Source organism: Macaca thibetana, chromosome 15 (assembly GCF_024542745.1).
Source record: "Macaca thibetana thibetana isolate TM-01 chromosome 15, ASM2454274v1, whole genome shotgun sequence".
Classification (NCBI taxonomy): domain Eukaryota; kingdom Metazoa; phylum Chordata; class Mammalia; order Primates; family Cercopithecidae; genus Macaca; species Macaca thibetana.
This window is the reverse complement of record NC_065592.1, coordinates 5,601,494-5,626,130: the sequence shown is the minus strand read 5'-3', so window position 1 is coordinate 5,626,130 and position 24,637 is coordinate 5,601,494. Positions and strand designations below refer to the sequence as shown.

Sequence of the window (24,637 nt, the reverse complement as noted above, 5' to 3'; positions counted from 1 at the left end):
CCTGCCTCAGCCTCCCGAGTAGCTGGGACTACAGGCGCCCGCCACCGCGCCCGGCTAGTTTTTTGTATTTTTTAGTAGAGACGGGGTGTCACTGTGTTAGCCAGGATGGTCTGGATCTCCTGACCTCGTGATCCACCCGTCTCGGCCTCCCAAAGTGCTGGGATTACAGGCTTGAGCCACCGCGCCTGGCCTCAACTTTTTTTTCTACTTTACTTGATAGAGACGGCTTTAATAATGACCTTGGTCTCCTCCGGTTAGAAGTGGACAAGGGACCCTTTATTATTATTTTTATTTATTTATTTTTCTTTTTGGAGATGGAGTCTCGCTCTGTCCCCCAGGCTGGAGTGTCGTGGCACAAATCTTGGCTCACTGCAATCTCTGCCTTCCAGGTGCAAGCGATTCTCCTGCCTCAGCCTCCTGAGTAGCTGGAATTACAGGCGCCCACCACCATGCCCAGCTAATTTGTTGTAGTTTTAGTAGAGACGGGGGTCTCACTATGTTGGCCAGGCTAGTCTCCAACTCTTGACCTCAAGTGATCTGCCCACCTTAGCCTCCTAAAGGGCTGGGATCACAGGCGTGAGCCACCATGCCCAGACAAGGGACCCTTTTTAAATGCTCAAGGCTCTGGCCACAGAATCCTCAGTCTCCCCACCTGTAGAATGGATATCACAGAAGGGACAAGTCCAGGGGAGGAAGAAGCCTTGGCCCTGGAGGCAGGAGACCTTGATTCCTTCTGTGGAAGGAGTGAATCGGCAGGATCTTATTGGTTGCCTTTCAACAACCTCAGTATTTTTTTTTTTTTCCCCAACCAAGTCCTCTTCGTTAAGATATTCACTCGTCCCGCACATGGCTAAGGCTCCAGGGCAGACTGAGCGTTTCCTAATCAGTGTAGGATGATGAGCACGGGACACCACCTGGCGATGGCTGTGGGCCCACACCTGGGCTTGGGACTGAGCCAGAATTGAAACACTAACAGTATATGGAGAGTGGTCCCCATATACCCCTCGCTTCCCTTCCCTCCCTCTTTTTTGGTGAGGAGAACAATGACTTTCCTGAAAGTTCTCATTGGCCAGAACTTTGTTCCATGGTCACCCTAGTTGCAGGGAAAAATCAGGAGTTTTAGGTGGTTACCTTAGTAGCCTGAACAAAGTGTGGGTTCGATGGCATGGAGGAAGGGAACCCCCAAAGGAAGGCATCCATCAGTGTCTGCCTCACCAGTAAGAACATTTAGGGACTGGGCGTGGTGGCTCATGCCTGTAATCCCAGCACTTTGGGAGGCTGAGGCAGGAGGATCACTTGAGCCCAGGAGTTCAAGACCAGTCTGGGCAATGTAGAGAGAACCCCATCTCTACTAAAAATAAAATGACCTGGACATGGTGCTCTGCATGCCTGTGGTTCCAGCTACTTGGGAGGCTGAGGTGGGAGGATCACTTGAGCCTGGCAGGTCAAGGCTGCAGTGAGCTATGATTGTGTCACTGCACTCCAGTCTGGGACTGGACCATGTCTCAAGAAAAAAGAAAAAAAAAAGAAAGAACCCTTAGGTTCTGTCTCTTCTTCCTCTATCATTCTATTATGAAGTGTTGCAGTAAACATCCTTAAACGTGTCTCCCTGTGCATGTGTGAGTTCAAGGGTAGAAGCTGAGAAGTGACATTGTCCCATGTTGAATGGGTGGGGTACGTTATGCGCGTTTCACATTTTAGTAGATGCCGTCACGGTGCCCTACAAGGTGACTGAACCAACTCATATTTCCCCTGCAGTGGGAGAGAATCTGTCTCCCCAGTTTCACCAGTCAGTTCTCTCTCTCTAGGGCTGGACAGTGCGGCTACCTTGTTCACAAAAGGTGGGTGATTCAGTGAGAGGCAGGACAGCACAGTGGGGTCACATGCCCTAGGTCGGCCGCCGGCTGCCTGTGTGAGCTGAGGAAGCCATTGCCCTCTCTGAGCCACAGTTTTCCCATCTGGATGATGGAGATCATAAGTTTTCTCCTTTGCCAGCCTCTTGTGTGGGTGAAATGAGCCTGTGTGTGCCAAGGCCTCACCATAGGGGCTGGCCCAGGACTGGTGCACAGCACGTGGACTCCCGCCTATTTGCTGTCTGCGGGTCCCTCACATGCCTTCTTTTCCAGATCAGGCCAAGGAGGGGTGAGGACTAGGCTGATTTTTAAAATCTTGCCCAAATTCCTTTCTAGGGGGTCTGGGAAGTCATGCCCTACAAACCATAAATTCTCATCAGATGGGTTTTATTTAGCTCTGTATATCGTGACTTACTTTCCAATCTGACTCTGGCGTAACAAGGGAAAATGTCAACATGTTTCACTCCAAAATCTATTTCCTTGCCGTACCTTGGAATCGCCCTGCCAAGTCTCTTGTGGGAAAAATCCACATTCTATAGAGAGTCCCCTTCCCCTTTGTTTTCCTTCCTTCCTTTCCAGATTCAGGAGATAATCAGCTAAGAGCCAGGCACCCTTTTAAGTCCAATGAGAAACATTTTACAACCTGCTCTCTCCGAAGTCTGCTGTCTGAGAGCTTCCTCTGCGCAATAAAGCTTGATCTCCGCAATCCTTTATCTTAACCTCAACATTTCCTTTTTATTAATCCCAGGTCTTCAGATAAACTCAACCAATTGTCAACCAGAAAATGTTTAAATTTACCTATAGCCTGGAAGCTCCACACCATGCACAGCCCCCCCTCCCCACCCCCCAGCCCGCTTTGAGTTGTCCTGCCTTTCTGAACAAAACCAGTGTATTTCTTAAATGTATTTGATTGATGTCTCATGCCTCCCAAAAGCATATAAAACCAAGCTGTACCCTGACCTCCTGGAGCACATGTTCTCAGGACCTCCTGAGGGCTGTGTCACGGGCCACAGTCACTTATATTTGGCTCAGAACAAATCTCTTGGCCGGGCGCAGTGGCTCACACCTGTAATCCCAGCACTTTGGGAGGCCAAGGCGGGCGGATCATGAGGTCTGGAGATTGAGACCATCCTGGCCAACATAGTGAAACCCCGTCTGTACTAAAAATACAAAAATTAGCTGGGTGTGGTGGCGGGTGCCTGTAGTCCCAGCTACTCGGGAGGCTGAGGCAGGAGAATTGCTTGAACCTGGGAGGTTGCAGCGAACCGAGATCGCACCACTGCACTCCAGCCTGAGCGACAGAGCGAGACTCCATCTTAAAAAAAAAAAAAAAAAAAATCTTAAACTATTTTATGAAGTTTGACTCTTTTCGTCAACAAGGAGTAGCCCAGTTCCTCCCCTTTTAACTTCTGTCAAGCACGGTGATTAACATGGCAATCAAACCAGAGCTTTCACCACGGGATCACTGCCTGGAAGAAGCAAGACTAAATGGAAGTAAGCACATGGATTAAAACTGAAAATGGGCCAGGCATGGCGCCTCATGCCTATAATTCCAGCACTTTGGGAGGCTGAGGCAAGAGGTTCACTCGAGTTCAGGAGTTAGAGACCAGCCTGGGCAACATGGCAAAACCCCGTTTCTTCAAAAAATACAAAAATTAGCCAGGCGTGGTGGTGCATGCCTGTAGTCCCAGCTACTTGGGAGGCTGAGGTGGGAGGATGGATTGAACCCGGGAGGTCGAGGCAGCAGTGAGCCGAGATCATACCACTGTACTCTAGCCTAAGTGACAGAGCAAGACCCTGTCTCAAAGAAAAAAAACAAAAACTGAAAACGGAGCTCTTCTATACATATGTAATTTTTTAGGTGTTTATTTTATTTTATTTTTTTTGAGACAGAGTCTTGCTGTGTCGACCAGGCTGGAGTGCAGTGGTGCGATCTCAGCTCACTGCAACCTCTGCCTCCTGGGTTCAAGCAATTCTCCTGCCTTAGCCTCCTGAGTAGCTGGGACTACAGGCATGAGCCACCACGCCCAGCTAATTTTTGTATTTTTAGTGGAGACGGTGTTTCACCATATTAGCCAGGCTGGTCTCGAACTCCTGACCTTGTGATTTACCCGCCTCGGCCTCCCAAAGTGCTGGGATTATAGGCGTGAGCCACCGCGCCCGGCCAAGGTGGGTGTTTTAAAAGCTGCATTTGTTGAGTGCTTCTGGAGCCGGGCACTGTGCTGAGATCTTTGTCGGCATCACCACTCCTTATCCCACAGCAAGCCTGTGAGGCGGCTACGGTTTCTAGCCTCAAGTTGGTTGTGAGAAGAGAGGCTCTGTGGGTTGGGACTCCAAGGACACACCACGCGCTGGTGCTGGAGCCACTACTTGTCCCAGGTCTGACTCCAGAGACCCGGCCTGCACTCCACTTTACCACCACTGTGGGCTTCACCTGTCCTGTGTCCCCAGACCCCTACATGAGGCCAACTTCCAGCCGCCTCACCTTCAGGACGCATGAGACTGTACCCAGCACGCTTTATTGGCTTTTTAGGGGAGCTTTGCAGAGGTTGGAGGGCTGGGGGCAGGGGATTAACTCTTTCCCTGGGGCGGCGCTCCTGGCTCTGAACCCATCAGGGGATTTTCTTGGGCAGGGGATTAATGATGCCGCTCTCGATGTATTCAAAGACGGTGTATGGGTCCTGGTCTCCGTTGACGGTGATGGCCGACCCATAGAGCTGCTCCAAGTCGGCCGAGTTCCTGTAGAACAGGTCCATTTTCAGCTTGACCTGCTCTTCAGCATCCTTCGGGTTCTGCAGGAGGCGAGCCTGGATCTCCATGGTGGGAGGTGGCTTGTACATGAGGTGGTACCTGCAAGGGAGGAAGGAACGCAGGTGACCCACGGCCTGGCCCGGAAGCAGGGGAGAAGGGGACCCTCTACTCTATTGTGGACCAATTTGGGGTGTCCTGGCTACCACCACCATCGCCAAACATTTGCTGCTGTGGACCGCTGTGTGCACACATTTGACTGATGGGCCCTGGAGCTACAGAGATACCCATGATGTGCTCCCCGCTCAAGGGAGAGGGAGAGAGATCAGTGATAGAAGGACAGAATACAATCATACATGGGCAAATTCTTTCCTTCCTCCCTCCCTCTCTCCCTCCTTCCCTCCTTCCTTCCTCTTTCCCTCCTCCCTACTCTCCTTTTCTTCCCTCCCTCCTTTCCTCCCTTTCTCTTCTTCCTTTTCCTTTTCTTTTTTGAGACAGGGTCTCACTCTCTCGCCCAGGCTGGAGTGCAGTGGCATGATCTTGGCTCACCACAACCTCCGCCTCCCAGGCCTGCACCACTACTGTCCAGCTAATTTTTGTATTTTTAGTAGAGAAGGGGTTTCACCATGTTGGCCGAGCTGGTCTCGAACTCCCGACCTCAGGTGATCCACCCGCCTTGGCCTCCCAAAGTACTGGGATTACAGGCATGAGCCACCGTGCCTGGCCTCTTCTTCCTTTTTCCTCCCTTCTATTCAATGTTTATCTGCACTGAGTCCAGCGTTAAATCTGCTGCTGACAGTGCTATGGTAAGCAGGACAGGTCTGTGCCCACCGAGCTCACAGTTAGCTGAGGGAGTGGGACATTACAGCACCTGTGGAGATGGAAGGAAGTGCCACAGCCGTTCACTGTTGGGAGAGACTCCAGGGACAAGGTGACATGAAGGCCACAGTACTTGAGATGGGAAAGCTACAAACTCCCATGACAAATCAGGTCTACGTTTTAGAAAAATCCCTGCACTTCCTTCCTGCCCCGCCCCACCCCACTCCTGCGTCCCTACCAAGAAATGGGACCCTGATTGTCAGGAGAGATGGCAACACCTGCCTCTGAGTGACTGTGGGGTTTTCCATTGCATTTCAACATGAGTGCAGTGCTTGTACTTGGTCAGACTGCAGAATCAAACTCGGAATTTACCTCCTGTAACTATGGGAAGCCTCAAAGGAAACTTGTGCCCGTGGGGATGGGTTTGTACAGCAACCACCGCCGGGATGCATCGTGGTTGGAGGAAAGGCCAGTGAGGAAACGCACAGGTGACGCCCATCCCAGGCTGCTGTTTCACATGCCGAGATTAAGCTGTTGACCCCAGGATAGAGTGGGTGAACATTTCACCATTGTGTTGCTTTATTTATTTTTTTTTTTTTTGAGGCGGAGTCTAGCTCTGTCGCCCAGGCTGGAGTGCAGTGGCGCGATCTCGGCTCACTGCAAGCTCCGCCTCCCGGGTTCCCGCCATTCTCCTGCCTCAGCCTCCCGAGTAGCTGGGACTACAGGCGCTGCCACCACGCCCGGCTAATTTTTTTGTATTTTTAGTGGAGACGGGGTTTCACCGTGTTAGCCAGGATGGTCTCGATCTCCTGACCTCGTGATCTGCCCATCTCGGCCTCCCAAAGTGCTGGGATTACAGGCTTGAGCCACCGCGCCCGGCCCATTGTGTTGCTTTAAATACACATTTTCTGGTTATTCTTCCAGGCAAAGAGGGTCAACAGATATTGCACAGAACAACCAGTTGGATAAAGTCCATTTTGATAATCGTCCTTCAGTGGTCACCAGTGTTATCCCTGCAATGGTTCCACCATGGCACTGGTCAGGCAGTTGGGTCTGGCCCCTGGCAGCCCCCAGATTGCCAATCGCCAGAAACACAGCACAAACCTCTCCCCAGTGACTGGATCAATTCTTCTCAGAGTCAGCCGCTCCATGATGGAATCAAATGGCACATTCAGGAAAAATACCCTATAAGGAAATAAACCACATTAATAATGTTTTTTATTTCCTGTATTTTATGATGCTTTGACATCCCGGGTCTTGCGAATCCTGGAGAGACTGCTTCTCCCAGGGCTGGCTAACTCCTAGAGCCAGCAAGGAATGTGCCTGCAAAACTGCCTTTCATGTACAACCCAACCACTCCAGAGCCTGTGTCCCCAACCGCTTCCTTCATCTGACTCTCATACCCCAAACCAATATTTTTCCTGCCCTAAATCACCACAGGGCTGGGTGCCAAGCATCCCTATAGACCAGAGCCTGCCAAAATTATTCCAACTGCCCAATCCTACGCTCGCTGTGACTTGTCTGCCTTCTGGGACACGCTATCCCCTCACTTCTGCTCCCTCCTGACCGACTGTGGTGCCTCCCCAGGTGGTCCTGCATGGCGTGGCGTGCCCCCCTTTTCTTGGGAGCTGTGAGTAATAAACTCTTCTTTCAGTGACATTGGCTTCTCTGTATCATCACCTGGTTACCTCTATACATTCGATTTGGGGTGCAATTAAGACAAGAACAAGCAGATGGTCATGGGGAGCAAACCCTAGGCTGGACTCTCGTCACCCCAGACGAGCGTGGGCATCATTTCCCACATGTGGGTGGAGCCACTGGAGCCACTGCTCAGGGCTCTGGGATACCACACTTGGAGGTCACCAGGGGCAGATGTGGGACAGGAGGGCTCCCTGTAAGGATACTCTCAGCTCCCCTGGTTCAGGGACAGCTCTCAGCCCTCATCGCTCCTGGGGGTGGGACTCCCAGGGATGGGGATCATTGTTTGGGTGAGCTTTGGGGGAACATCTTGTTCTCCAGAGCCACACAGTCTAGTCACAGAGAGGCTAGACTCTCACTTCCACTATGGACTTGCTGTGTGAGCTTGGACTACTGACCCAGCCTCTGTCAGACTCAGTTACCCCAACTCTAAAATGGGGCTAATTATAGTTCCCTAGTATTGAAGGTTTAACGCGATAAAGTGTGTGACAAGCTCAGTGCGAGGTCTGCACAGACTCGGTGCCCCAGCGTGGCAGCTGTTATAATTTAATCACCGTTCCTGGATACCCTTCCTGGGAGTTCAGGCTCCCTGACTGCCCCTGCCCTCCTTGGAGAGGTGGGCTTGGTTGTTCTCAGCTTTCTCTCTTTCTCTTTCTCCTTTTTTTTTTTTTTTTTTTTTTTGAGACGGAGTCTCGCTCTGTCGCCCAGGCTGGAGTGCAGTGGCGCGATCTCAGCTCACCGCAAGCTCCGCCTCCCGGGTTCACGCCATTCTCCTGCCTCAGCCTCCCGAGTAGCTGGGACCACAGGCGCTGCCACCACGCCCGGCTAATTTTTTGTATTTTTAGTAGAGACGGGGTTTCACCGTGTTAGCCAGGATGGTCTCGATCTCCTGACCTCGTGATCCGCCCACCTCGGCCTCCCAAAGTGCTGGGATTACAGGCGTGAGCCACCGCGCCCGGCCTCTCTCTTTCTCTTTCTCAAAGGAGCCCCTGGACCCAAAGGAGCAGGACACTCCTGCCGATAAGCCCAAATCAGAACCCAGCAGAAGAGATGACGCTCACTCCTCCTGATTCTCAGACTGGGAGCACCAGGAAATTCATCTCTCAAACGCCTAGTTCCAATGGTTTAATCCTCACCCCCCTTTTTAGGGCAATGGAACACTTACTTTATATAAAACCTTTTTTTTTTTTTTTCTTTTAGAGGCAGGGTCTCACGTTGTTGTTCAGGCTGGAGTGCAGTGTTACAATCACAGCCCACTGCAGCCTTGACCTCCCAGGCTCCATCGATCTGCCCATCTCAGCATCCTGAGTAGCTGGGACTACAGGTGTGCACCACCCGACCCAGATAATTTTTTATCTTTTTTTCAGAGATGGGGTCTCACTGTCTTGCCCAGCTGGTCTCGAACTCCTGGGCTCAAGAAACCTGCCCCCTTCAGCCTCTCAAAGTGCTGGGATTACAGGCGTGAGCCACCATATCTGGCCTATATAAGACCTTAGGAGAGTGGTTCTCCACCAGGGGTGATTTTTGTCCCCCAGAAACCATCTGGCAAAATATCTGGAGCCATGTTTTGTTTTCCCAGCTGGACGGTGATGCTGGAAAGCACCTTCTAATGTATAGGACAGCACCCACCTCAAAGAATGATCTGGCCCCAAATGCCAAGTGCGTGGTTGAGGAGCCGTGTTCACACAGTGTGTGAACAAACACAATGACAAGAGGTGTGGCTGCTCTGGCTGGGAGAGGTGGGGCTGGGGAAGAGCCAAGACCCCGAAGCTCCCACCCACAGAGCTAAGCCAGGTCTTCTAGCGCTGAACCATCTTGGTTCATTTTTTAAAAATAACTTTTAGAACATTCCATTGCTCACTTACTATTTGCTCGTTTGCCCTTTAATTCATTTATACATATGTTTATCAAGTGCTGGCTGCGTGTCGGACACAGTAGGAAGCTCCAGTGTTTACCAGCTCACCATATGGAATTTAGGCACTACATTTAAGAATCTCCTCCTTGACGACATTGACGGGGTCCTATGACTGGCATGTGCAGTGTCCACTGGGGCCAAAGTTGGTGACAACATCAGCGACAACAAGAAAACATCAGTGACAACAAACACTCCGTGTGCACCTAAAGCCTTGTATTCATTTCACTTTCAAGAAGGTAAACTCAGGCCAGAAGCACCTCTACGTGCGGAGAAAACACACACAAATGAGACCTCCCTGCTTCCCTCCTAGCATAATCAAAAGATTAAATCAAAAGATGAATCGAAAGATTAAAATCCCAAATGTGGAAATCCCGAAAGCCAAATTCTGAGCGATTCGTGCGTTTTCAGCAGTGCCCAGGCTAGCTGTATCATGTTAGGCGGGATTATTACCTTGTTATTGTCTTGGAAACTAAATATGGTTTCGGGAGGTACCTATGGGTGCCAAGTCAACAATACGGTGGGAGACTTTTCAGTTATTTTCAGACTGCCTCCTCCAAGTCAGTGAACAAAAGCAGCCAGTCACTGACATCCTTGGAATTCTCCAGATGTGTTGAGCGGGCTGCCAAGAGGCCACGCTTTGGTAGGTCCAATGGGACACTCGTTCCCATGAGGCCCAGACCTACCTTTGGGGCACAGGTGTCACCTGCTTTGTCCAGAGCAATAAAGCACGTGCTCAAGAAATGCTTGTGAAGGAATGAAGAAATGAACCAACGGTACCCAGGCCTAGCATTCTTTTTAAAGTCTCTGCCCACTGCCTGTTTTTTTATTTTTTTTTCATCCCTGCTCCCCCACCCCTGGCAAAAAAAAAAAACTCATCTAACTGGTAGAACTGAGAGTGATCTAAAATCCTAGGGTTGGGCGGGATCTTAGACCTGTAATTCCCAGGGATCAGTTGCATCAGAATCCCATCAGGAGCCTTTGACAGTGGATGACTATGCCCCTCGCCCAGAATTGCTGAGTCAGTGGCATTGGAGGGAGCCCAGCGTGGCCCTGGTGACTGGAATCCACTGCCTTAGAAAACACCCAGGCCAGGGATTCTGAGCCAGGCACCCCACGGGTCCTGTGAGTCCCGGAAATTCGATACAAACTGCTGACCACATGGAGAATGTGTGCCCTCCTGGGTGCTGGGTGGGCTCGTCAGATTCTCAAAGGGCTGCTGGTCCTTAAACGTCATTATGAATCTGAGTCAAAACCTCATGTTCTACAGGGAGATGAGGGACCTGGCCTCGGCAAAGCCGGGGCTGGCCCCGATCCCGCACGCTGTCCTCACGCTCACTGTTCTCCTTGGCTTGTAGACACCTTTTCATTCTCCTGATTCCCTCTGGGGCGCCACCGTGATCCCCTCGCATCCCTGTGGCTTGGCTGGAACTACCAGGTATGGATCATAATCCTGAAAGACCAATCCCCAATGTCCCAATCCCAAACGCTGAAATCCTGAAAGGTTCAAAATCCCTAAAGTCTACATTCTAATGTCTAAAATCCTGAAGATCACAATTTCAAAAGACTAAAATCCCAAATGTGGAAATCCTGAAAGCTGAATTCTGAGTGATTTGTGTCTTTTCAGTGGTGCCCAGGCTAGTTGCACCATCTTGGAAACTAAATATGGTTTCAGGAGGTGCCTATGGGTGCCAAGTTGACAATCGGTAGACTTGTGGACTTAATTTTATGTGTCATCTTGACTGGATGAAGGAGCACCTAGCAAGGTGGTAAAGGATTCTTTGGGGCATGTTTGTGCAGGTTTCTCCAGAGGAGAGGGCGGTGAGTCTGAGAGGGTGGGTGCGGAAGCCCTACCCTGCCCTCAGTGTTGGTGGGCCCTGCGTAATCAGCCAGGGTTCCGGAGACAACCACTACAGAAGGCGAACTGGTCTCTCTCAGAGGGCTGGACAGGCTGTGCTTCTGCTGCCTTGGACATCAGAAATTTGATTTCATGGAAGTGCTTATCACAAGGCTGACTGTGTGTGAGCACTGCATATGGACATGGAAAGTTTAAAACTTCCTCAGTGAATGACCAGATGTCCTATTTATGCATCTGCATTTGAGAAGGATAAAGTTTCTTGAGAGCTCAGCTCTCTGGATGACTATATATGTGGTGGTGACCCATCTGGGTTTTTGGTCAATCTTGTCAAAAGACTGAGGTTGTGCTGAGGTGGGAGGATCCCTTGAGCCCAGGAGTTCAAGGCCAGCCTAGGCAACATTACGAGACCCCCGTATCTGAAAAACAAAACAAAAAACAAAGGTAGGTTGTCTGTCATGGTATTTCAGATGACCACAGTTGCAAAGCTGGGTTCCCACAATTACCAACCATAGTAATATGCATCTATACATTTCATTTTTAACCTATTTCTTTATGAAGATGATTCATCTACTCAAAACTGTAACACCCGTGTGACTGCTATTAGTGTACCTGGAGTGTTTATGCTTGTTAAACAAGCTTGTTTATGCTTGTGAAACACCTGAGTGTTTATGCTTGTGTTTATGCTTGTGGAATACGTTATTATGGCCAATTTTATTGTGTAAAGTGGCCTACAAAGTGCTCTGTGGTGTTTTTAATATCTCAGATAAATCCCCTTTTCAAAATGTAAATAAACATTTTTTAAATAATTAAAAAATGTTTTTTCCAGAATTATATTTTTGGGATTTCGATCTTTCAGCATTGTGATTTTCAGAATTTTAGACTTTAGGGATTTTTGACTTTTCAGGATTTTAACATCTGGGATTATGGCATTCAGGATTATGTCTTTCAGGATTATGATCGGTTCCTGAACTAGTTTGCCCCAGGGCTGCAGGGCTGGGCCTGAGGGAGGCCCAGAGGTCACCGATCTGAGTGCTGGCTCCTCCTGGCCACAGGAATTTGTTTAGAATGCAAGGCTGATCCAAGCCAGGTCTATGAGAGGCCACCCCAGGGCTTGCTGGAGAGAAGTGAGCTTCATTTCTGCTGAGGCTGCAAAGGCAATGAAGTGGAAGCCCGGGGTTGCCTGGGGCCCGCATCCATAGAAAGCCTGAGAATGAAGTTCATGCCATGACAGCAGAAAGATGGCGAGCCATTTTTGGGGCCCTGGATCAAGCTGTGCCTGTAGCCAACTTCAGCACGTCACTGACATGAATATATATCTATCTCTTCTCTTGCCTAAGCTGGGTTTCCTGCAATTGTTACCCAAAGGACACATCATATGTTCAGTTTTTCCAGTGCCACTTGCTTCTAGAAAATGTGTGAACTTAAAACAACTGTGAGTCCCTGAGCACAATCGCTTTCTCCTTTGAGGTCAGCTTCTCCCGTGGCCTTGCTTCTCCCTCTCTCACTTTGCCCATGCTGTTCGCTGAGCTTTGCTTCTGCCCAGTCGCCAGGAAGCCCCTCACTGGTGCCTGATGAAAACTGAAGCTGCCCGACTGGGCGCGGTGGCTCATGCCTGTAATCCCAGCACTTTGGGAGGCCGAGGCTGGTGGATCATCTGAGGTCAGGAGTTCGAGACCAGCCTGGCCCATATAGTGAAACCCTGTATCTACTAATACAAAAAAAATTAGTCGGGTGTGGTGGTGGGCACCCGTAGTCCCAGCTACTTGGGAGGCTGAGGCAGGAGAATTGCTTGAACCCGGGAGGCAGAGGTTGCAGTGAGCCAAGATCGCGCCATTGCACTCCAGCCTATGCAACAAGAGCAAAACTCCGTCTCAAAAAAAAAAAAGAAAGAAAAGAAAACTACAGCTGCCCCTCCAGGAAGCGAGTCCAACTGTTTCCCCAGCAGCCTGGAGGGGCCGGGAGCCATGAAAAGCCATGTCCTCCTTGTACGTGTGCTTGATAATGACTTCCATTCACAATGTGCTGCAAAATAACAGCCACCAAACAAAACAAAACAAAACAAAACAAAACCATGCGAGATCGGGGAGTGTGTAAATACAGGGAGTGCAGGTGTCGCAGCGGCTTTCATCCCTGATGCTGTGAACACGCGGCCCCCCTCGCACCCCCGGTACTGCGAGGCCCAACAGCAACACCAAAACACGGCTGTCACCGCGGCTGGCGGCTCTGGATGCCGACGCCAGTAGAAAGGAAGCAGGTTTGGAAATCCCTGATAATTGAAGCTGCTTCATAAACAAGCCCCATTTGAAAGATTTTTAACCCAGCGTATCAAGACTGCTTGTCGTCATTCAAGAGAATGGCTTGTTAAAGGCTGGCAAGATCAGACGTACAAGGACACCAAATGGGTGCTTGAAGCACACTGCTGGGGACAGCCTCGCTGTGGAGGGCCCTGCTCCATGCTGGAAGCTTCTGATTATCCTGGCTCATTGCGCCCAATGTGAGGGCCAGGTGGCGGGGTACAGGGGCAGCCCAGGCCACTCTGCTGAGAGCTACTGCCCTGTGCACACCCCCAGCCACTGGTTTTCTGTTTTCTGCTGTTTATTTACAGAGCCAGGAAAGGGACAAGGGTGAAAGCAAAGAATACTGAAAACAGGGTGTGCTGGGCAGACCCTCCTGGTGTGGGTGAGGGAATTGGGTGCCTGGATTGGCCAGGGGCAGGCACTCTACCTGCCCTTGGCTTTGCAGAACTTCAGGCTGGTAGATGCTTCAGGAAGGGAGGTGGAAGGTGCCTTTGGAGGTCTCTAATCCCTGCTCCAGGTGGGCACCTGGATCAGCTGCCTCAGCACCTCCCTGGAGCTTATTAACGGTGCTGCCCACTCACTGGAGTCCATGTTTAACAAGATCCTCAGTGATGTGTAGGCACATTAAGGTTGGAGAAGGGTCACTCTGATCCGTTTCCAAGATTTGTCTGGTGTTGAGACTTATCTGGAAGGCTCACCTAAAATACAGATTGCAGGCATCCCTTCCCCCAGGAGCTACTGAACCAAAACCTCCAGGGGAGGGGCTGGGAGGCCTTTATTTGTAAGTCAGCAGTTCAGGTGATTTTCATGCCCAGGCAGGTATGGGAGCCATGGCTCTCATCCATGGTCTCACCCTTGGCCGCACCCTGAAACCAACAAGAGCTTTGAGCATGCTGAGGCCTGGGCACTACTCCCGGAGATGCTAGTGTAATTGGTCCAGGGTGAGGCCTGAAAATGGGGATTTTTAAAAGCTCCTCACTGGGTGTGGTGACTCACGTCTGTAACCCCAACACTTTGGAAGGCTGACACAGGAGGATCGCTTAAGCTCAGGAGTTCAAGACCAACCTGGGCAACACAGTGAGACCCCATCTCTACAAAAAGACTTTTAAAATTAGCCCAGTGTGGTGGTGCACTGATAGTTCCAGCTACATGGGAGGCCGAGGTGGGAGGGTCGCTTGAGCCCAGGAATGTGAGGCTGCAGTGAGCTACAACCACACCACTGCACTCCAGCCTGGGTGACAGAGCAAGATCCTGTCTAAATAAATAAATAGGTTGGGCACGATGGCTCACGCCTGTAATCCCAGTAGTTTGGGAGGCCGAGATGGACAGATCGCCTGAGGTCAGGAGTTTGAGACCAGACTGGCCAGCATGGTGAAACCCCATCTCTACTAAAAAATACAAAAATTAGCTAGGCATGGTGGCGTGCGCCTGTAATCCCAGCTACTCAGGAGACTGAAGCATGAGAATCGCTTGAACCCGAGAGGTGGAGGTTGCAGTGAGTGGAGATCGCGCCACTGCACTCTAGCCTGGGCGACAAAGCAAGACTCCGTCTCTAAATAAGTAAATAAATAAAAGCTCCCTGGGTGGCTGTAGTGTGTAGCCAGGGTTGAGTACCACTGCCCTGATTCAATCTACTTAGTCTACTGGGTCCCAGAGAGCTGAGGGGTTCGTACTCTGTCACTCTGATCATTGGTGTCAGATATCCAATGACAACTGGGGGCTCCAGACCCACCCTTGTAATGCCCCCTCCAGCCACACTGCCTGAGACTCTGTTTGAAGAACACAGGAAGCCTCTTTCCTCAATGACCTTGAAGCTCATCCCCTGCTTTCATCACTGGAAACTGAGGGTGAAATTTACTCTGGATCCATGGATGGATTTCGCAAGTTGAGAGATACGATGTACAATAACTGACTGCAAATATGATGCCCAGTTCTGCCCAGAGGCAGGGGCCTGACTGTGTTGGCCTCTTGATCTTAACCAATAAGCCTCCACTATTGCAAAACCCTACACAAAGCAATATGATATAACCACAGGGAGATACTACTTCACACTCAGTAGAATGACTGTTACACATTGAAAAACAAACCATACAATAAGTGTTGGCTAGACTGTAGAGCGATTGGAACTCCTGCACATTGCTGGTGGAAATATAGCATGGTGCAGCCTCTGTGGAGAATGATAGGCCGGCTCCTTGAAAAATTAAACATAGATCCAGCAGTTCCGCTTCTGAGGATATAACCAAAAGAACCGAAAGCAGGGACTCGAACAGGTATTTGTACACCAAAGTTCTTAGCAGCATGATTCACAACAGCCGAAAGGTGAAAGCAACCCAGCTGTTCATCAATAGATGAATGGATAAACAGAATGTGGTCTATACAGTCATGCATTGCTTAATAACAGGAACACATTCTGAGAGTTGTGTTGTTTCTTGAACATCATGGAGCACACTTACTCATACCTAGTTGGTATAGCCTACCACACAACTAGGCTACAGTCCTGTACAGCATGTTACTGTACTGAATACCGTAGGCAATTATAATGCAATGATAAGTACTTGTGTACCCACACATATCTAAACATAGAAAAGGCACAGTAAAAATATGGTATCAGAATCTTATGGGACCACCATTGTATGTGTGGTCTGTCATTGACCAAAATGTTGTTATGCAGTGCATGACTGTACATACAATGAAATACTATTCAGTCTTTTTTTTTGAGACTAAGTCTCCCTCTTGTCCCCCAGTCTGGGGTGCAATGGTGCGATCTTGGCTCACTGCAACCTCTGCCTCCCAGATTCAAGCGATTCTCCTGCCTCAGCCTCCTGAGTAGCTGGGATTACAGGTGTGTACCATCATGCCCAGCTCATTTTTTTGTATTTTAAGGAGAGATGGAGTTTCACCATGTTGGCCAGGCTGGTCTCAAACTCCTGACCTCAGGTGATCCGCCTGCCTTGGCCTCCCAAAATGCTGGGATTACAGGAGTGAGCCATCGCGCCTGGCCAATCAGTCTTAAAAGAGAATAAAATTCTGACACATGCTAAAACCTGGATGAACCTTGAGGACATTATGCTAAGTAAAATAAGACAGACACAAAAGGACAAACATTGTATGACTCAATTTTTTGAGGTCCCTAGGGTAGTCAAATTCATACAGACAGAAAGTAGAATGGGGCTTCCAGGGGCAGGGGGAAGGGGAAATTGGGAGTTAGTGTTTTAATGAGTCTAGAGTTTTAGTTTGGGATGATAAAAAAGCTCTGGAGATGAGTGGTGGTGATGTTTGTAGAACAATGTGAAGGTACTTAATGCTACTAAACTTACACTTAAAGATGGTCAAAATAGTAAACTTCATGTTATGTATATTTAACACACGCACACGCAAACACAAGCAGTTAGTAGACATTATAATGAAGGCAACTGGGGGAGAGAAGTTCTCTGACCTTGAACAAACTTACAATTTAATGAGGTTCTGAATACATGCATGTATACAAAGAAATGCATGGACAAAACAATGAACCATATGATAGTATTAATTCTACACAAACTATAATGCAAATGCTACATAAACTCTTTCAGAAAATAGAGGAGGAAGGAATACTGATTTTATTAGTCAGCTTTTCCTTGATACCGAAAACCAGACAAAGACATTAAAATAAAACTACAGACCAACATCCCTCATAAACACAAATGCAAAAATCCTTAGTAGAATATTAGGAAATTTAATCTAGCATTACATAAAAGGAATAACATGTTACAACTAAGTGGGATTTAGCCTGTGAATGGAAAGCTAACATTCAAAAGTCAATCAATATAATTTACTGTATCATTAGAAGAAAAAGTTTATAATCATCTCAACAGATGTGGAAAAAGATGTGACAAAATTTTACACCAATTCCTGATAAAAACTCTCAGCAAACTAGAAATAGAAGGGAAATTCCTCAACTCAATAAAGGGCATTCACTTAAAAACTATAGTTAAGATCATACTTAATGCCCAAAGACTAAACACTTTCTCGCTAAAATTGGGAACAAGGCAAGAATGTCCACTCTCACTTCTACTATTCATCATTAAACTGTGAGTCCTGGATTGTACAATAAGACAAGAGAAGGATATAACAAGTATATAAATTGAAAACAAAAATATCCCATCACTGTCTCTATTTGTCATCTATTTGTAGATGACATGATTGTCCAAACAGAAAGTCCCAAATAATTTTCAAAAAAAGCTACTAGAATAGGTAAGTTTAGTGAATTTGCAGGATAAAAGATCAATATACACAAAAAATGGTCTTTCTAGATACTGGCAATAAACAGAAATTGAAATTTTAAAGTACCATTTATAATAGTACAAAAATAAAATATTTAGGTGTCAATTTAACTAATACTAGGTCTGTGTACTGAAAACTACAAAACGCAAATGAAAGAAATCAATAAGACAAATAAATGGATAAGCTATACCATGTTCATGGATGCAGAGACTCAATATTGTAAACTGTCCATCATCTTCTCCTAATAAATCTACAGATTCAATGCAATTTCAATCAAAACATTCCAACATGTTTTTTTGTTTGTTTTTGAGAGACAGGGTCTCACTGTGTTACACAGGCTGGAGTGGAGTGGTGCACAGCGGTAAATCATAACTCACTGCAGCCTCAAATTCCTGGGTTCAAGTGATCCTCCCACCTCAGCCTCCTGAGTAGCTTGGAAGGCATGAGCCACCATGCCCAGACAACAAGTTTTTAAAATATTCTATACAAGTTAATTCTAAAATTTATATGGAAAAAAGGAATTAGAATTATTAAAACAATGTTTAAAAAGAAAAGCAAATTGATTTTAAGACTGACTACAAAACTTCAGTAATCCAGGCAGTGTGGGGGTATTAGTGAGAAGACAGACACATAGATCAAAGGAACAGAATACAGAGTACAGAAATAGACTCCAACAAATGTCATCAATTACTTTTCAACAAGGTTTGAAGGCAATTCAATGGAAAAAGAATAGTCTTTTCAACCCAGTGATGCTGGAACAATGGGACATTCACATGCAAATAATAATCTTGACCCACACCTCACAGCATATACAAAATTCAACTCAAAATGGATCACATACCTAAATGTAAAACCTAAAACTTATTAAACTTGTAGAAGAAAATCTTTATGACTTTGGGTTGAAGATTTTCCAAGATATGACACTACAATAATGATCTATAAAATAAAGAATTGATAAGTTAGACTTTATTAAAAACCGAATAATTAAAAATATCTGCTCTTCAAGAGACATTAAGAAAATGAAAGATAAGCCACAGACCGTGAGAAAATATTTGCAAAACACATACCTGACAAAGGATTTGTATCCAGAATATATAAAAATGTGAACTACATGCACAATACTTGACATATACAAGGAGGCACAGACCCCTTACTACCTTAGTATTTGCAAATGTGATGCTCAAACTGGGAAGATCTGGCCTAGAAAAATAGTTTCCTGAAAAAGGCTTAATCTGCCTCCTCCTTCCATGGCAATGACGCTGTTTGGGTTTTAAATGAAGTCTCAGCTTCTGTCACACAGCGCCTCTTCTTGGGTCTGAAACACACATCCAGGGTGCACCCTTCTCAGGCAGGCTGCAGCTGACTCTGGCTGTGGAATAATTGTGGGGTGTCTCTCGAGGGGAGCTTCGCAGTGACCACCACAGAAGGGACCCAGAGAGAGAGGAGCGCCATCCAGAAAAGTGCAAAATGACACAGTGGATTGCCACTTAGAATGGTCTGCTTATCTTTAATTAAATGTGTGCCCGTGACACATCAGAGTGGAGATGTAACATCGCCATCGAGCAATGGCAACCTGTGGGGCATTCACGTAACACAGAGCAGGAGTGGCCGTTTTGTATGGATTTGTCAGGACAAGGTCTCTGTCTAGTCTAAAGGGAGAGAGAGGCCGCATCCATGCCTAGAGGCAGGTGTGAGCAACAGGCTGTTAGAGAGTGCAAACTAAAATGGAAGATGAGGATGAGCAGAGGATGAGAGGAAGAAAGCAGCCTTGGGAAGAACTGGGCAGAAAGTGCAAGTGAGTCATGCAGAGACTACTAACAAACAGAAAACCAAAGTGAGCCACTGTGGGAGGAGTTGGTCTCTGAGTACCCTGGGCGTGGGCAGTCTGAGCACCGGCGCTGGGACAGCCTTGCAGGCGCTGTGTCCTCCGTTCCTGGCATGTGCTAAGTGCTAAATAAATATTTAGCACACAATTTCCCATTGCTGAATTACTTTTTTTTTTCCTTTTTTAAGACAGAGTCTCGCTCTGTCACCCAGGTGGAGTGCAGTGGTGTGATCTCAGCTCACTGCAACCTCCACCTCCTGGGTTCAAGCGATTCTCCTGCCTCAGCCTCCTGAGTAGCTGGGAATATAGGCGCCCGCCAACATGCTGGGCTATTTTGTATTTTTAGCAGAGATTAGGTTTCATCACGTTAGCCAGTATAGTCTCGATCTCCTGACCTCGTGATTTGCCTGCTTTGGACCTCCCAAAGTGCTGGGATGACAGGTTGGAGCCACCGCGCCCAGTCAAAGTATCTTAACGTGGGCAGTTTTCACATCCTCAAGTCTATTCCCAATGACTGTTCAACTCTTTTTTTTTTTTTTAATTTAAAAAAGTTTTAAAACCAAGTGCCTCCTTTTCTGTTGGTCAGTACAATTTGATCACAATAAATATGTCCTTTATAGCTCAGGGTCAATTCAAACATTCATAAGAACACAAACAATACTGTGTTCAGACCACTCGTTTGGTACTCTAACAGAACCATTGTCCATTTCTAGCTAGACTGGGACCGGAGGGACAGTTCAGGGATGTTTACCTTGGGCAACCTCTCCTTTGAGCCAAGGATAGTTTCCAAAGGAAGTAATCCAGGGGATACACTTGCTCATTGGTGAACACTATTACAACAAACAACACAGAAGTATGTTCATGACTGTTTTTTTTTTTTTTTTTTTGGAGACAGGGTCTCACTCTGTCCCCCAAGGCTGGAGTGCAGTGGAGCCATTATGGCTGGCTGCAGCCTCTATCTCCAGGGCTCAAGTGATCCTTCCATTTCAGTCCCCCAAGTATCTGGGACCACATGTGTGCTAATTTTTTAATTTTTAATTTTGTAGAGACTCTCCTTATGTTGCCCAGGCTGGTCTTGAATATCCTGGGCTGAAGCGGACCTCCAGCCTCAGCCTCCCAAAGTGCTGGGATTATAGGCATCAGCCACCATGCCTGGCCTGATATATTGTTAATTTAAAAAATCAGGTTATATATCAGGCAATGTATAATACTGTTTGATCCCACTCAAAAAATGTATAGAAAAGAAAAATAATGCAACATTAAGAATGATTATTTCTGGGCCGGGCATGGTTGCTTATACCTGTAATCCCAGCACTTTGGGAGGCCGAGGCAGGGGGATCACCCGAGGTCAGGAGTTTGAGACCAGACTGGCCAAGATGGCAAGATCCCATCTCTACTAAAAATATAAAAATTAGGTGCGGGTGCGGTGGCTCATGCCTGTAATCCCAGCACTTTGGGAGGCCAAGGCAGGTGGATTACAAGGTCAGGAGATTGAGACCATCCTGGCTAACACAGTGAAACCCCGTCTCTACTAAAAATACAAAAATTAGCCAGGTGTGGTAGCAGGCGCCTGTAGTCCCAGCTACTCGGGAAGCCGAGGCAGGAGAATGGCGTGAACCCGGGAGGCAGAGCTTGCAGTGAGCCGAGATTGCGCCACTGCACTCCAGCCTGGGCGACAGAGCGAGACTCCATCTCAACAAAAACAAAAACAAACAAAAAATTATCCAGGCATGCTGGCAGATGCCTGTAATCCCAGCTGCTTGGGAGGTAGAGGCAGGAGAATAGCTTGATCCTGGGAAGCAGAGGTTGCAGTGAGCTGAGATCATGTCACTGCATTCCAGCTTGGGCAAGAGAGAGAGAGACTCTGTCTCAAAAAAAAAAAAAAAAAAAAAAAAAGACTGTTGCTGCTTATCTTTACTTTCTCTTTTCAGCTCCATATATTTAAAAAACTTTTTACAATATGTAATATATGATTTTTGTAAGGAGAAACAAGCCAGAGTTTTTTTGTTTTGTTTCATTTTTTAAGTCAAGTTCAAGCCAGACACAGTGGCTTGTGCCTATAATCCTATCTACTTGGGAGGCTGAAGCAGGAGGGCTGCTTGAGGCCAGAAGTTTGAGACCAGCCTGAGCAACATAGTGAGACCCTCTCACTAAAAACAATTAAAATAAAATTTAAAAAGTGAACTTCTACTAACATGGAAGTCAGGAAGAAGAGAGAAATACCCTGTGTACCACCAGCAACAGCCTTGCCTTCCGTAAACCAGGTCCGGGCCCCAAGGCGGGAGGAAGGGCAGGTTGATGACGGGGATGTTACGAAGTAGTGGCAGAACAAGGCCCTTACCTTGCAGGGCAAAGCACGCATTCTTGTTTGGTTCCCACACAGTGGCATGCTGGTAACCCAGCTTTTGGCAGTGAGGTGGGTCGACCCCTGATTTGTAGCATTTGCCAATATCCCCATCATCTAGTCAATTTCAAGCTGCCACATGCCGTCCTTAAATGCGGAAGAGAAGTCCACATTCGGACCTCAGGAGCTGGTGCAGGCCAGTTCTAGCACGCCTCTGCCACAGCAGCCCTCTAAGGTGGAGCAGGGATTACTGTTCCCATTTTACCAACAAGGGTACTAGTCAGACGGCCACTTTTTATCAGGCACTGTGTTTGAAGCCAGGCACTTCCTGTGTGTTGTAATCCTCACAACACCCACATGAGTGATTATGGATGATGCTGACTTTTCACATGAGCAAACACATGAGGTCCAGAAAGATCAGATGCCTGCACAAGGTTATTTGGCTAAAAAGGGGTAGAGACTTGAACCCAGGACAGTCTGCTTCCAAATTCGTGCCCATAACCACGTGGGGGTACCATCTCTCTCCAACAAGGAGCTCATCTTGCACTTAGTGACCGTGTGTGGTGGGCTGAGTTCCTTGCTTTGAGCCTTCTCCAGAGGTGCGAGACATGGAACAGACATTTCTAGGGAGATGAGAGGGAAGAAGTAAGGCTCCTGACTATGCAGTGGAACGAGCAGCTGGGATGGGTGGGACTTGGTTCTGGTCAGCTCCCAGTTTGCATTTGGACATGAATAGAGACCTGTGCACCTCTGGCCTCCTGCAGTCTTAGACCTGAGCACCCCCCCACCCCACTCTGGGGCTGCATCCCTCACCTGCATGGGGGGCCCAGGCGAGGAACCCACCCAGGCCTTGGAAAATGCGGTTGATGAATGGTCATCTTCATCTCCAGGGCTGCACTCCTTATCAGAAGCATTTGGCTCCTTTGTTGATGGGTGCGGATGCAGAAGGGTTGACCAATCCTAGTGTCCAGAGACTTCTTTGAGGTGGCATCTGGTGTGTTGTCCTACTCTCAGAAGATGGTGGGCCTGGGGGTCCCATCCCCAGCCTGAGGACCCTCACTATCATCTGGCTGTTCCCAAGTGGCACCTGGCCACCCAGCCGTCCCTGCCACATGGGTGGGAGTGCCTTTTTCCCTCGTTTCCTGGGATACCCTGGGCAAGTTGGATCACCCATGGCAAGACCAGCCAGTCTGTGCCAGGTCATGGCACCATCTGCACCAGCAGCTCTCAGGTGCAGGTATGGGGCACAGAAGCACACTTTAAAAACTCTGACAGGGCCTTTTTCCTGGTTCCGGGCAGGGCCTGTGTCCGAATCCCCCCCGACATTGCTCTTTCACGCCTGTGCACACTTGGGAGTTAGCAGTCAGTGCAAAGTTCCTGCATGCTCCTGGAAACCCATCGTCTTCGCTGGGCACTGCACCGCACCTTCTACCTGGCACTCAGAGCTCTAACAACCACTTAGCTTGACAGTGGGAACATTAGTCAACACCGATCAACACTGAAGTGGCCCTGTTTGGACACCAGTCAAGATCCATTGGTCAGCAACAGCCCCCAAAAAACAGCTGGGTTGGTGAACATTTCCTCCACGTCCTGAGATACGGCTGGTGTCGAGAGGCCCCACTCAGATCCCCCTTCCAGAAAGAGCCTGAGGCTCAGCTGTAAGGAGTGTGGTTACCACAGCCTCCAGCTGAAGCATCTTGAGGGTCTGGAACTCTAGTTTTTGTTTTTGTTTTGACATCTTTACTGAGCTATAATTCACCCGTGTAATGAGTCTAATTCAATGGATTTAGTATATTCAGAGTTGTGCCATCATCAACACTATCTAAGTATGGAATATTTTCATCACTCCAAAAAGAAACCCTGAACCCACAAAGTCATTTCCCCTTCCCCAGCTCCCAGCCCTAAGCAAGCACTGATGGACTTTCTGTCTCCACGGATTTTCCTATCCTGCACATTTCACAATACACGGCTCTCCAAGTCTCCATCTAGGATAAAAAGAAAGTGGACTTCACAAGATTGTGTTAAGGATTAAATAAGATGATCCATAGAAAGCACTTAACACATAATTACATAGAAGATCCACGAGGGCCAGTGTGCCAGGCTGCTTTCACTTAGCCTAATGTTTTCAAGGTTCATCCAGGCTGTTGCACGGATCGGAGAACTTCATTCCTCGTGCAGCCAAACAGGGTTTCATTCTTTGGATCTCTCACATTTCGTTTATGCATCCACCAGTTGATGGACTTGGACTTTTTTTTTTTTTTTTTTTTTTTTTTTTTTTTTTCTTGAGAGAGAGAGTCTCATTCTGTTGCCCAGGCTGGAGTGTAATGACAATCACAGCTTACTGCAGCTTCGACCTCCCGGGCTCAAGCAATCCTTCCACTTCAGCCTCCCAAACAGCTGGGACTACAGCACATGCCACTATGCCCAGCTAATTTTAAAAAACATTTTTTGTAGAGACAGGGTCTCACCATATTGCCCAGGTTGGTCTTCCGGCCTCAAGCAATCCACTCTCCATGGCCTCCCAAAGTTCTGGGATTACAGGCGTGAGCCACTGTGCTGGCCAACCAATGGATTTTTAACCTAAGCTTTTGAGCCAAGGTCACACTCTGGGGTGACCTTTGGCCAAAGACTAAGCACGACAGGGGTACCAGGGCCTGGCATTTCTGCCCAACGCAGCCCTCCGAGGGGCTGTCAGGGGCTGCGCCAGGTCTGCGTCATGATCCATGGCTCCTCACCAACCTGACTTTGGGCTCTTTTCCTGGTCCAGGTGTGCCTTCCCCATTAACTCCTCTTCACTCCTGACCCTGTGTCAGCATCTGCTTCCCGAGATCGCATCCTGACAAGGCACTTAGTGTGTAATAACAACACAGAACCCATGTGGGCCCCCACACCAGCGCTCTTCTGTTAGGCCTCCGTGAGGCCATTTCATCCTCATCACAAACTTGAGAGGCAGGGGGTGTCATCAGAACAGATGAGAGAACTGAGGGACAGAGGAGTCCAGCAACCAATCCAAGTTCCCC

General features: G+C 48.1%; 2 protein-coding genes across 2 annotated transcripts in view; one reads left to right on the top strand and one right to left on the bottom strand.

The window, feature by feature from the left end:
• Positions 1-24,637, top strand: part of GTF3C5 (general transcription factor IIIC subunit 5) — an 870,547-nt gene that overhangs the window by 523,256 nt on the left and 322,654 nt on the right. The gene's annotated exons all lie outside the window — the stretch shown is intronic.
• Positions 4,356-24,637, bottom strand: part of AK8 (adenylate kinase 8) — a 346,351-nt gene continuing 326,069 nt past the window's right edge. The window contains exons 13-14 of the mRNA XM_050760106.1: positions 6,525-6,605; positions 4,356-4,703 (exon numbers count right to left, since the gene is read on the bottom strand). Of these exons, the coding sequence (XP_050616063.1) occupies positions 4,466-4,703; positions 6,525-6,605 (319 nt within the window). The 3' untranslated portion in view covers positions 4,356-4,465. The remainder of the gene's footprint in view (positions 4,704-6,524; positions 6,606-24,637) is intronic.